At 45.2% G+C, this 10,714-nt stretch overlaps 1 protein-coding gene across 1 annotated transcript; it reads left to right on the top strand.

Moving 5' to 3' along the window:
• The first annotated feature begins 905 nt into the window (after positions 1-905).
• Positions 906-8,815, top strand: LOC142908090 (uncharacterized). Its single transcript, XM_076058289.1, has 4 exons — positions 906-1,526; positions 4,392-4,495; positions 7,126-7,236; positions 7,628-8,815. The coding sequence occupies exons 1-4, from the start codon at positions 938-940 to the stop codon at positions 7,898-7,900; spliced, it is 1,077 nt and encodes a 358-aa protein (XP_075914404.1). The 5' UTR covers positions 906-937; the 3' UTR covers positions 7,901-8,815.
• Positions 8,816-10,714: the final 1,899 nt, after the last annotated feature.

Below are 10,714 nucleotides of genomic sequence, written 5' to 3'. Positions count from 1 at the left end.
GGACTGCTTCCAGTGGAGGATCAGCGTCTATCCGAAGAAATACTCGGCACTGAGTCAGGAGGATGACAGTTCAAGGTGCCACCACCTCACTGAGAGCCTGTAGCCATGATTTTAACTTTGATCCTTACCTCTCGTGTATCGATAGTTCAACGTTTATGTCCCATATTATTGAGGGACTGTGTTATCTTGGTGTGGTTTGGGACTGTTGTTTTGCTGCCTTGCCCCAAGTTATGCATTTAGTATTGAAAAATTGGCAGTAACTGATGTACTCATGCAAGTTGCACTCATATACTTTTTTTATTTTCTTATCTTTCCTATACTTAGCACTGCTATCGTTTTATGTTCTAACTTTCTAATCCCCTACACCTACTGGACATCTGTGAAAATAGGTTCATAGCTCATCGGACTCCTCCTGCAGTAGAAATACAGATTATGATTATTGATTGGCTGTGTCGGGTGGAGGAAGATTTACAACGTAACATTTTACTCAAGTCAATACTGAGTCTTGTCTCAACTTATTAACTGTGATTCTAGTTGTGCTTGTATCTTAGGCGCCGTGGTGGCTAGATGTTAACTACCTCCCCTGGTATGCAGGAGGTAGTGGCTTCGATCCCAAACCTGACGATGCCTGTTGCCTATATGGAGTCTGCATCTATTCCTTTCTCTCCCCATGTTGGTGTGGATTTTACTCCGGGTCCCCTGATTTTTTCCCTCCTCATTTAGAATCATCATGTGATTAGAGTATTTGGCTGCTGTAATTTCCAAGTGATAAGCCGCTCATTGAGTTATAATTTGTGATATTCAGGTCGATTCTACAAAAAAGCTTTATAGCTCAGTGGGCCTTACATGGTAAAATAAAAATAATGGTTTAGTTTAACAGTTTATCATCATCCCTCCCAGCCGAGTGGAGTCGTGCACGGTGGAACTCGACAGAGAGATGAAGCTGCGTCCAATTGAGGCCAGACAACAGGACACTACGAGCACTCAGATGGAGCATCCAGAAGGAGCAGAGATCGAGGCGAGAGGAGAGGACATCGCGAACACTCATAAGGAGCACCCAGAAGGAGCAGAGACGAGACCAGAGGACATCGTGAGCACTCAGACAGATCATCCAGAAGGAGTAGAGAGTGAGGAGAGACGACAGGGCATCACAAGCACTCAGACGGAGCATCCTGAAGGAGCAGAGATCGAGTCGAGAGGAGAGAACATCGCAAACAGTCAGATGGAGTATCCAGAAGGAGCAGAGACGAGACCCGAGGACATCGCGAGCACTCAGACAGATCATCCAGGAGTAGAGAGCGAGGAGAAACGACAGGGCATCGCGAGCACTGGGACAGAGCATCCTGAAGGAGCAGAGATCGAGTCGAGAGAAGAGGACATCGCAAACACTCAGATGGAGCATTCAGAAGGAGCAGAGACGAGACTAGAAGACATCACGAGCACTCAGACAGAGCATCCAGAAGAAGTAGAGAGCAAAAGTCGACCTCCAGAGCAATCAGACACAGACCTCGCCCTCCATACCAAAGGTAATATTTTCATCAAACAAAGACAAAGTCTTCTTGGTTCTTTCGTTAAAGTCACATAGAATGGAAATAAAATAATAAAAATAAAATTCTCACGACGTTTTGGCCACAACACAAGTAGGCTTCTTCAGGTGAAGGAACAGAACTCTCGGGACGACAGCGCTTCAATGAACGCTGCTAAGATTCGCAACGTCTTTTAAGCTAGGTGGGAGAAGTAAAGCGCCTTGACAAAGGAGTTTACATATCAAACAGAATAATTGAGCATTGAAATAGCGGTGTTAAAGTGTTGGATCAGCAGGGTGTTAAAGTCAGAAATTCGCATGTAACTGGGAGATTAGCATGATGTTATTGTGAGAGATTAGCATGTGACTGGTCACGGAAATAGCTATGTTAAAATCAAAGTTTACATATCAACAGGGCCATTTCGTATATGGACGCTAAAGGACTGCAACTATCCAACTATCATACAATAAACCGATGTGAAAAAAAACTAAGTATAAACTACATCAATATAATAAATGTACGCAATATATTCTTCAATAAGTTGAGCTATTAACATAAAGTAACTGGGTATACACTACACTATATAATGAATACCATATAGTAAACTAATAAAAAAACTAAAATATAAACTACATCAATGTTATCAATAAACTCTATATACTCTCCAAACAGCTGAGCTACTAACAATAAGTCGTTATACATTACAATGCCATATGGCGAAAAAATGGGTGGCGGTATTTTCTTTTCAACGTTAGCACCACGGAAAGCGACGAGCTTTGTTCAGACGGACGAGTCCATCTATGCTCCGAACGAAGGAGGGGGGAGAAACAGCCACGATGCGCTGCTCTGTTCTGTGTTGCGTTACAACTATGTTATAAACTAGACTACAATACATTGCAATGTTATACCTTCCAATCTAAACTACATTGTATAATATCGTATACAGCCCAATGTAAGCTCTAACATTATGCATTATATTGATATGTCCCCAACTAATTTTTTTCTACATTACATGACTATACACCGTAATATACACTGCCATAGACAAACCCACCATTAAATTATACAATGCGTTACTATACACTACCCTATACTTTAGACTGTAAAATAGACTTGTAATATTACACTATGTATTATTCTACCAACCCTACTGTATACCACTACTGTATATTCACTATACAATTACGATACCATATATTGCCTTATGAATTATGTTAAACATTACAATGTTAAACTATTTATTATACAACATGCTATACCTTTGACCGTTGTGTGAACAGTATTTAGAGACAATGCCAGGGAATGGACTGCAGTCTGAAAGTCACCGTATAATACAATCAATTAAGAACCGAAATGGTTTATAACGTCTTTCCAATGGTTACTAAGCCAGAATCCATCTTCTCGGTTGAAATTGCCTCTGTGTTTGTATATGTGGATGGCCTCATGAACGAATGTCTCATGGTAGCCGGATGGCTTGCAGAGAACCTCCGTGTCATGTGAGCCCACTAAATTATAACAGTGATCTGCCACGGCTGAGGTGTAAAATAGTTGTAACGCAACACAGGACAGAGTAGCGCATCGTGGATGTTTCTCTCCCCTCCTCCGTTCCAAGCATATATGGACTCGTCCGTCTGAACAAAGCTCGTCGCTTTCCGTGGTGCTAACGTTGAAAAGAAAAAACCGCCACCCATTTTTTCGCCATATGGCATTGTAATGTATAACGACTTATTGTTAGTAGCTCAGCTGATTGGAGAGTATATAGAGTTTATTGATAACATTGATGTAGTTTATACTTAGTTTTTTCACATCGGTGTATTGTATGATAGTTGCGTAGTTGCAGTCCTTTAGCGTCCATATACTAAATGCCTCTGTTGATATATAAACTTAGACTTTAACATAGCTATTTCCGTGACCAGTCACATGCTAATCCCTCACATTAACATCATGCTAATCTCCCAGTTACAAGCTAATTTCTGACTTTAACATCCTGCTGATCCAACACTTTAACACCGCTATTTCAATGCTAAATTATCCTGTTTGATATGTAAACACCTTTGTCAAGGCGCTTTACTTCTCCCACCTAGCTTAAAAGACGCTGCAAATCTTAGCAGCGTTCATTGAAGCACTGTCGTCCCGACAGTTCTGTTCCTTCACCTGAAGAAGGCTACTTGAGTTGTGGCTGAAACGTCGTGAGAATTTTATTTTATTATGTTTTATTTGTATTATTTTATTTCCATTCTACGCGACTTTACCGAAAGAACCAAGAAGATGAATCCCTGCAGTCACGAAAGCTTTAAATCGAAAATTAAATGCGAAGTCATTGCTTGTCAGTTAAACAAGACCAAGCATCTGAAATCACGCGATGCGGTGACCATCTTTGTTTGATGAATGGATGAACGAAGTGTGGGTGATGGTTAATGCTCCTAGACGAGATTAGCAAGCTATTGTGATTCATTTGTGGCAAGCACTCTGTAATGAGGGCATGTTGCTGCTGCTGCAGTAGAACCGTGGGAGATTGAGGAATTTTCTCCCCCTGTTCTGCATGGACATCTTTTTTCTCCAGTTTCCTCCGATGTGTCATTGGTAATGGTCAAAATTTAACACTTCTGAAAAAGATAACTGGAAATCACTTAATTTGGACCGCACTCAGCAGCAACATCACCCCTCTACTACGGTAACTTGGTAAGACCCTCATGAACACAGAGCCCTGCGACTCAGCCAGGCTTTGTTGCAGGCTATACCAGCCTAACGATGAGAGTAATCACTACCGTTTGCGCAGCTCTCTTCGCTGAGTCACGGTAGACTTTTTTCCCGAGCCTCTGTGGGAGTGCACCGCACATCGCTATCCTCCTTTGTCCCTTGCAGGGCGCCATGACCTCGTGTGGCAGCGCCACCAGAAGATGCAGGTCATGTTTGAGAACATCCTGCCTCAGGGTTACGCCATCACGCAGAGGTGCAGCCTCAATCAGGTGCGTCCTTGTGTCTGTGTGTCTTTATGTCTGTGTTTTTATGTCTGTGTCGGTCTTTGTACGTGTGCTACATATACGTTGTGGGGAGTGGTGGCGCAGTGGTTAACACACTGCGCTTAGAATCGAGCGACCTGAGTTCGATTCCCGCTCAGTCACCAACACCAGTGACGATTATCTGAACCGGTCCTATGTCTCTCCTAGGTCGACTCAGCCTCAAATGAGTACCTGGTGTAGTGTATAAATATCCCAAATTGAAGAGACAAAGGTGGCCGGACGTGGTGCTGGCCACCCACCTCCTCGTGTGCCGTGCTGGCCTTCAGAGGTGGTCGCTAACAGCACGTGCCCCAGCAGTCTGTTAAGACTACACGGGGGATCTTTGATCTTTGTCCTAGTTCGTGTATAAGTGCCCAGAAGATAACAACCAACTTTAATGAAGAAAATATGTCGGGAAACTGCCTGGCAGCTAATTGGGCCCTTCCTACTGAAATAAATAAATCTATAAAAATAATATCGAGATGTTTACGTTTAAGATTTTACATTAATGTTGGGGATCTTGTACTAAGCAACTCAATTAATTTAGAAGTCATCATTCCCCTCCCCCGGCTGCCTGTCTCGCTTAATTGTTCAACGCATTGGCCAGATGTCCAAATATTGCCGTCAGTTGACTGAGTGTCGTTTTCTGTGACGATCAAACAAGTGGCGCGTTCCTCTAATGTGTGGCTTTGAGACTTTGAAAAAAGGTACCTTAGCACTAGTTATCGTGTAGGGCTTCACTGCATTGTTCTGGGAGAGTTCCACTCGCAGTTTTTATCTCGTGCAAGGACAGTGCAATTTGGATAACAATTCTGGACAGTGGACAGGAAGTGATGTCATGATTCTTGGAGGTGGTGGTGGCTACGCTGGTGCTACACGTGGTTGGTGGATCACACACTGAGAAGATGCCGTGAATTTCAGTTCCAGTGGGCGTCAGAAAGGAGCCGCACCCTGGCTTGCCAGGAGCTGGTGGTACAGCAAATGTAGAATCCACCTGTTCCGTCTGTATAGGATATAATGTTGCCCCCTCACACGCGTGCATTTTCTCCGGTTGCTCCGGTTTTCTGCCACATGTGAACAATCATTAATTTGCCGAGAACTCATTTATATGCAGAGGACTGCAGAGCTTGGGCAATTGTTGGTAGCACCGTCTCATGGTGTGCATTGCTGCTGCCTTCCCATCTATATGTGATTCCTCCTCGTGTCTCTGAATCCCTCCCTATGTCTCTCGTCGAAAGCGAGCAAATCACTGTGCAGTGATCGGGCATTACAAATTACCATTAATATTAATTTTGATTTAAAGCCTTCGTGACTGCAGGGATTCATATTCTTGGTTCTTTCGGTAAAGTCACGTAGAAGGGAAACAATAAAATAATAAAAATCTAAAACAACAAAATTATCTGTGGTAGTAGTTACATTAGAGAAACCAAACGACATTCGTGAACACAAAGCAGACCTAAAACACGGTAGGACCAATACCTCGGCCGTGGCAGATCACTGTTATAATTCAGTAGGCTCACATGACATTGACTTCTCCAAGACAGAGGTTCTTTGCAAGCCATCTGGCTACCATAAGAGATTCGTTCATGAGGCTATCCACATATACAAACACAGAGACAATTTCAACCGAGAAGATGGATTCTGGCTTAGCAATCATTGGAAGGATTTGATAAACCATTTCGGGTCTTAATTGATTGTTCACGCTTACGGTGGCTTTCAGACCGCATCCATTATTTTCGTCTCCCCCCTCATCTTTTCTGAACATAGATGGACTCGTCCATCTGAACACACTGTAAAATCGCTCTACGTGGTGCTAACGTTAATAAAACCGCCACTTTTTTCAAATTTTCTTGCTGTGGTTTTCACAGCTGATGATGATTGCTTGTGTTGCAGTCGAAATGTCGTAAGAATTTTATCGTTTAAAATGTGTATTATTTTATTGTTTCCCTTCTACGTGACTTTACCGAAAGAACCAAGAATATTAATATTTTCATTATGAGACCTCCTTTGCCAGTAATAAGATATAGTAAAAGGTTTTACCCTTTTAACTGGCACAAAAACTGACACCTTTATTCAAGGCATCATGTTTGCAATAACCACAATACAAGCAGTCAAAATGCAAACAAAAGAGACAACTCTGATAATAATATGCACTGTCCTTGAATTTGATTGGTCCACACCCGAGACGGCTTTTTTAGAGCCTAGTCTCCACTGGTGTTGGATCAGAAGACGCCAAAGGGCGTACAACTCAAAAACAGCGCACTATCAGAGTATTGAGGGCTCGGGGTGAGCATTTAACACCAGTGGAGACTAGGCTCTAAGAAAAGCCGTCTCGGGTGTGGACCAATCAAATTCAAGGACAGTGCATATTATTATCAGAGTTGTCTCTTTTGTTTGCATTTTGATTGCTTGTGTTGTGGTTATTGCAAACACGATGCCTTGAATAAAGGTGTCAGTTTTTGTGCCAGTTAAAAGGGTAAAACCTATTACTATTACAATATTAATATTATTCATCAGAGTAAGTTGTTGTTTTTTCGACAATCGCACAAAGTGAACCTTCTGTCCCGTGGATGGGAATGCATAGGGGGAATGCATAGGAGGAAGACGAGTTTTGGAAGAGCATGATCAGTGACTACCTCAAGCCTCTGGAGGAAGATGACGATCACAGGAAACGCGTGAAGCAGGAACTCTTCGAGATAAGAAACAAGGTACTGGCAACGCGTCATCGCGAGTACCGGAGATGCTTCGATAACAGAAAAATTGCGTTCCAGCGACAACGCGTTGTGCAAACAGCAGGCGTTAAGCGAGTACTTTCCGTACTTGGCATGTGGTAGAAGAAGATTTAAACGGCATTGAATTACCTATGCCTTATTATTCCTACGAATTAATTGTTAATTGTTCCAATAATCCGCTAATCCTGTAAAATACATGAACAATAAAACAATAACAACAGAAGTGACCATTTGGCGTCGAGAGTGGACAGTGGGGGAGAAAAATGAACGCACAAAGAGGGGATCCATAAACAGCCCGGGGTCATCCCCCCCGCCACTCGGCCAATGCAATGTAAATCAGGCCTGGTCTGTCTGTCCCAACGTGCAGGGCACTTTCGTCTACTTCATGATCAATGCACTGTGGCTGGTGGCGACCCTGGCACTGCAGTTCGTGGGAGCCCGACCTCTACATCCAGATCCCGAGCACGAAGAACGAGGGGACGGTCATCGACGTGCTGCCCCTCGCCTTCATGTTCCTCATCACCTTCTCCAGCATGCTCATTGTCCAGTTCCTGGCCATGCTGTACCACAGGTGAGGAGGAGGGAAGGGGGTCGACCCATGCGTGGCCATAGGGGGTGTGTGTGCATGCCGACTCAGTGACCAACAACAGTAACGATTATCTGAAATGGTCCTGGACTTCCCCCCTTGTGCCGTACCGGCCTTCATAGGTGCCACTCGCTGACAGCACTTGCCCCAACAGTATCTTAAGGCTATCCAGGAGATCCATGTCTTTGCCTTTATGTGAGTGTGGGCAGTGTGCTTATAACCAGCTCCAGTTTCGCAGCCGAGGTCTCACTCCGAAACAGTCGGGCAGCATTATCTTTTCATCGGCTGTGTAACACTGGGTGGAAACTACTTGGTTTGTCATTCCATGCGAAGCTCCGGATTTTCTTTGACCACATTGATATCTTCCCTTCTTTATTTTTTCGAGAAGGATGTTGAGGTGTCTAAAGTAACATCTGCACCGGTTAGAAACATTCAGGTCACCCTGCCTACAATGCATCCTGGGTTTAACCAGACTGGATTGTGTCAGGAGCTCACAGATTCTTAAAAGATCTAGACACATTCCCATTGGTGAGCTCCTCTCACAAGCGTGGCTGTGTTGGCTGGGTCATGTAGCCCCCATGCCCAGCCACTGCATGGCAAAGCAGCTATTATTTGGCAGGATAGATCAGACTAAAGGGCACCGCATGGGCTAGGGAAAAAAAGGAATGATATGGTACAAGAGGATATATAGAGATGAGTGGACTTGCCAATAACTGGTACCAGCGGTCTCAAGATTGGCCACTCCTGAGGAGATGCTACTTGGCAGTTGGAGGCAGTCGCCCACCAGCAATAATGGAGGGCAGAGGAGCGATGCTCGCATCCATAAGCAGAGCACCGGGCAGCTAAACACAACAATTTGGCACAGTAGGGGTCACAGCTGGTGCTTTGTCAGTCATCTCAGTCAGTCAACCATTGGCTCCTAGGTCTGTCCCGTTAACTCCTGACATTTTGCCACCGTGGCGCCCCGTGCCCCTCCCCCTTCCCCTCCGTGCCCCCCCCCCCTCTGCCCCCGTTCAGGTTGTTCACGCTGCTGCACGTGCTCTCCTACGTGGAGTCGTCGTCGTCGGGCCAGCAGTCAAAGAGGGGTGCTGTTGGTCGAGACAACAAAGCATTCGTCAACGATGGAGACAACTATGACGCTCAGCAGCGCCGTCTCAGAGAGATTGTCTTACAGATCCCTGGACCCCCTCCTCACACGCCGCACGTGGGTCCCCTCCCCGCACACAGCACATGGACCCCTTCCACTCACGGCGCACCTGGACCCCCTCCTCACAAGCCGCAAGTGGCCCCCCTCCATGCACGCTGCTCGTGGACCCCCTCCTCGCACGCTGCTCGTGGACCCCCTACTCGCACGCTGCACGTGAATCCCTTCCTCGCATCCTCGCACGCTGCACGTGGACCCCCTACTCGCATGTCATACGTGGACCCATGCACGTCGTGGTTTATCAATGACGGTGCGGTCAGTAAAGGTGCAGCCCTGCAAGATGCTTCCCTTGTTGGAAGAGGTGGGAGTTACCCACGCTTTACCCCACCACCGCATGCGACCTGCCGATCGACCAACTGTGCTGTATCCATTTACGCAGCTGGGTGGACAGAGGCAGCGAGATTTAAGAAGCTTGCAGCGTCGCTCCAAATGCCAGGCCTAAGGATCGACCTCTAGATCGCAAGTGTGGTGACGAGTTAATTGCAGCAGGGCAGCCTCTCATTACAATGGAATGCACTCAAAAGGGCTGCTGTACAACAACGGTGGACATCACTTGTGATATCATCGGCTAAAGTAAATGTAGGGGCTTTGAAGCTGCTCCTGGCCACGGACAGAGAAGTCGCTTCTATGTAGCAGTGGTCAGATGAAGGAAACGTCCTGTTGTTGTTTGTATGTTCAATTTATTTTGCACTGCACTTAGCCAACCATGCTATCGTGGATGTAAACATCACCCACACATAGACTGTCCCGTTAACCATAGAAGTTGATCAAATCACATTTTTACGCCTGATTAATTTAGAGGTCGAGCGACCCACATGGGAAATCTTGTTTTTAGAAAGGTTTCTCTACCAAACACAGAAAACGATTCCCCATATCGCTTTAATAGACTTATGGAGCTGTTAGTGAGCACCTAATAACGGCAGGCACAGCACACAAGGTGGGTGGCCAGCACCAAGTCAAACTGCATTACCGCACCATTTTATCATTTGAGGCTGAGTCGACCTAGGGGAGGCCCAGAACCGGTTTAGATAATCACCACTATTGTTGGTGGCCATGAGTGGGAGTCGAACTAGCGTCCCAAGGCTCAAATACTTGTGCAGGGCTATGAACACGAGTTTTATTTCACGTTCACTGATGGTCAGATATATATGCCAACATATATTTATAGATATTTATAATACTCTTTGGTTCTTTCGGTAAAGTCACGTAGGTATAAAATAAAATAAATCACGACGTTTCTATTGCAACACAAGCAATCATCATCAGGTGGGAAACCCAACAGCAAGAAGTTTTTTTTCTACTGAAGTGGGAGAGAGATGCCATGGTAAGAGGTTTCTAGGTAAGAACGGGGGGCGGGGCAGGGGGGGGGAAGAGGGGGTGTGTGGGCTAGGGGGAGGGGATCATTGCGTGGACGCTAGATTGATATGTATAATGTGGTTTATTCACAGAGATGTAGAGTTACATTGAGACTGTGTGGATAAATAAAACAAGACAGAGAAGAAGCAGTCATCCATCCAGAGCACCACGTTCAGATAGTTTCCCCAAAATATTGTATTGGAGATGTGAATCCATAATTTTAATGCTAAGGCAATGTTTCGCTGCTATTTGCCGCTGAGAAGATGTTATCTCCCTCGATCGGTACACAGGAGGTCATGCTGGACCCT

Source organism: Petromyzon marinus, assembly GCF_048934315.1.
Source record: "Petromyzon marinus isolate PM22_M1 ecotype Great Lakes invasive population chromosome 70 unlocalized genomic scaffold, UKy_Petmar_22M1.pri1.0 chr70_unloc.1, whole genome shotgun sequence".
Classification (NCBI taxonomy): domain Eukaryota; kingdom Metazoa; phylum Chordata; class Hyperoartia; order Petromyzontiformes; family Petromyzontidae; genus Petromyzon; species Petromyzon marinus.
Note: the sequence above shows the minus strand (reverse complement) of the source record. Positions and strands in the feature narration are given on the sequence as shown.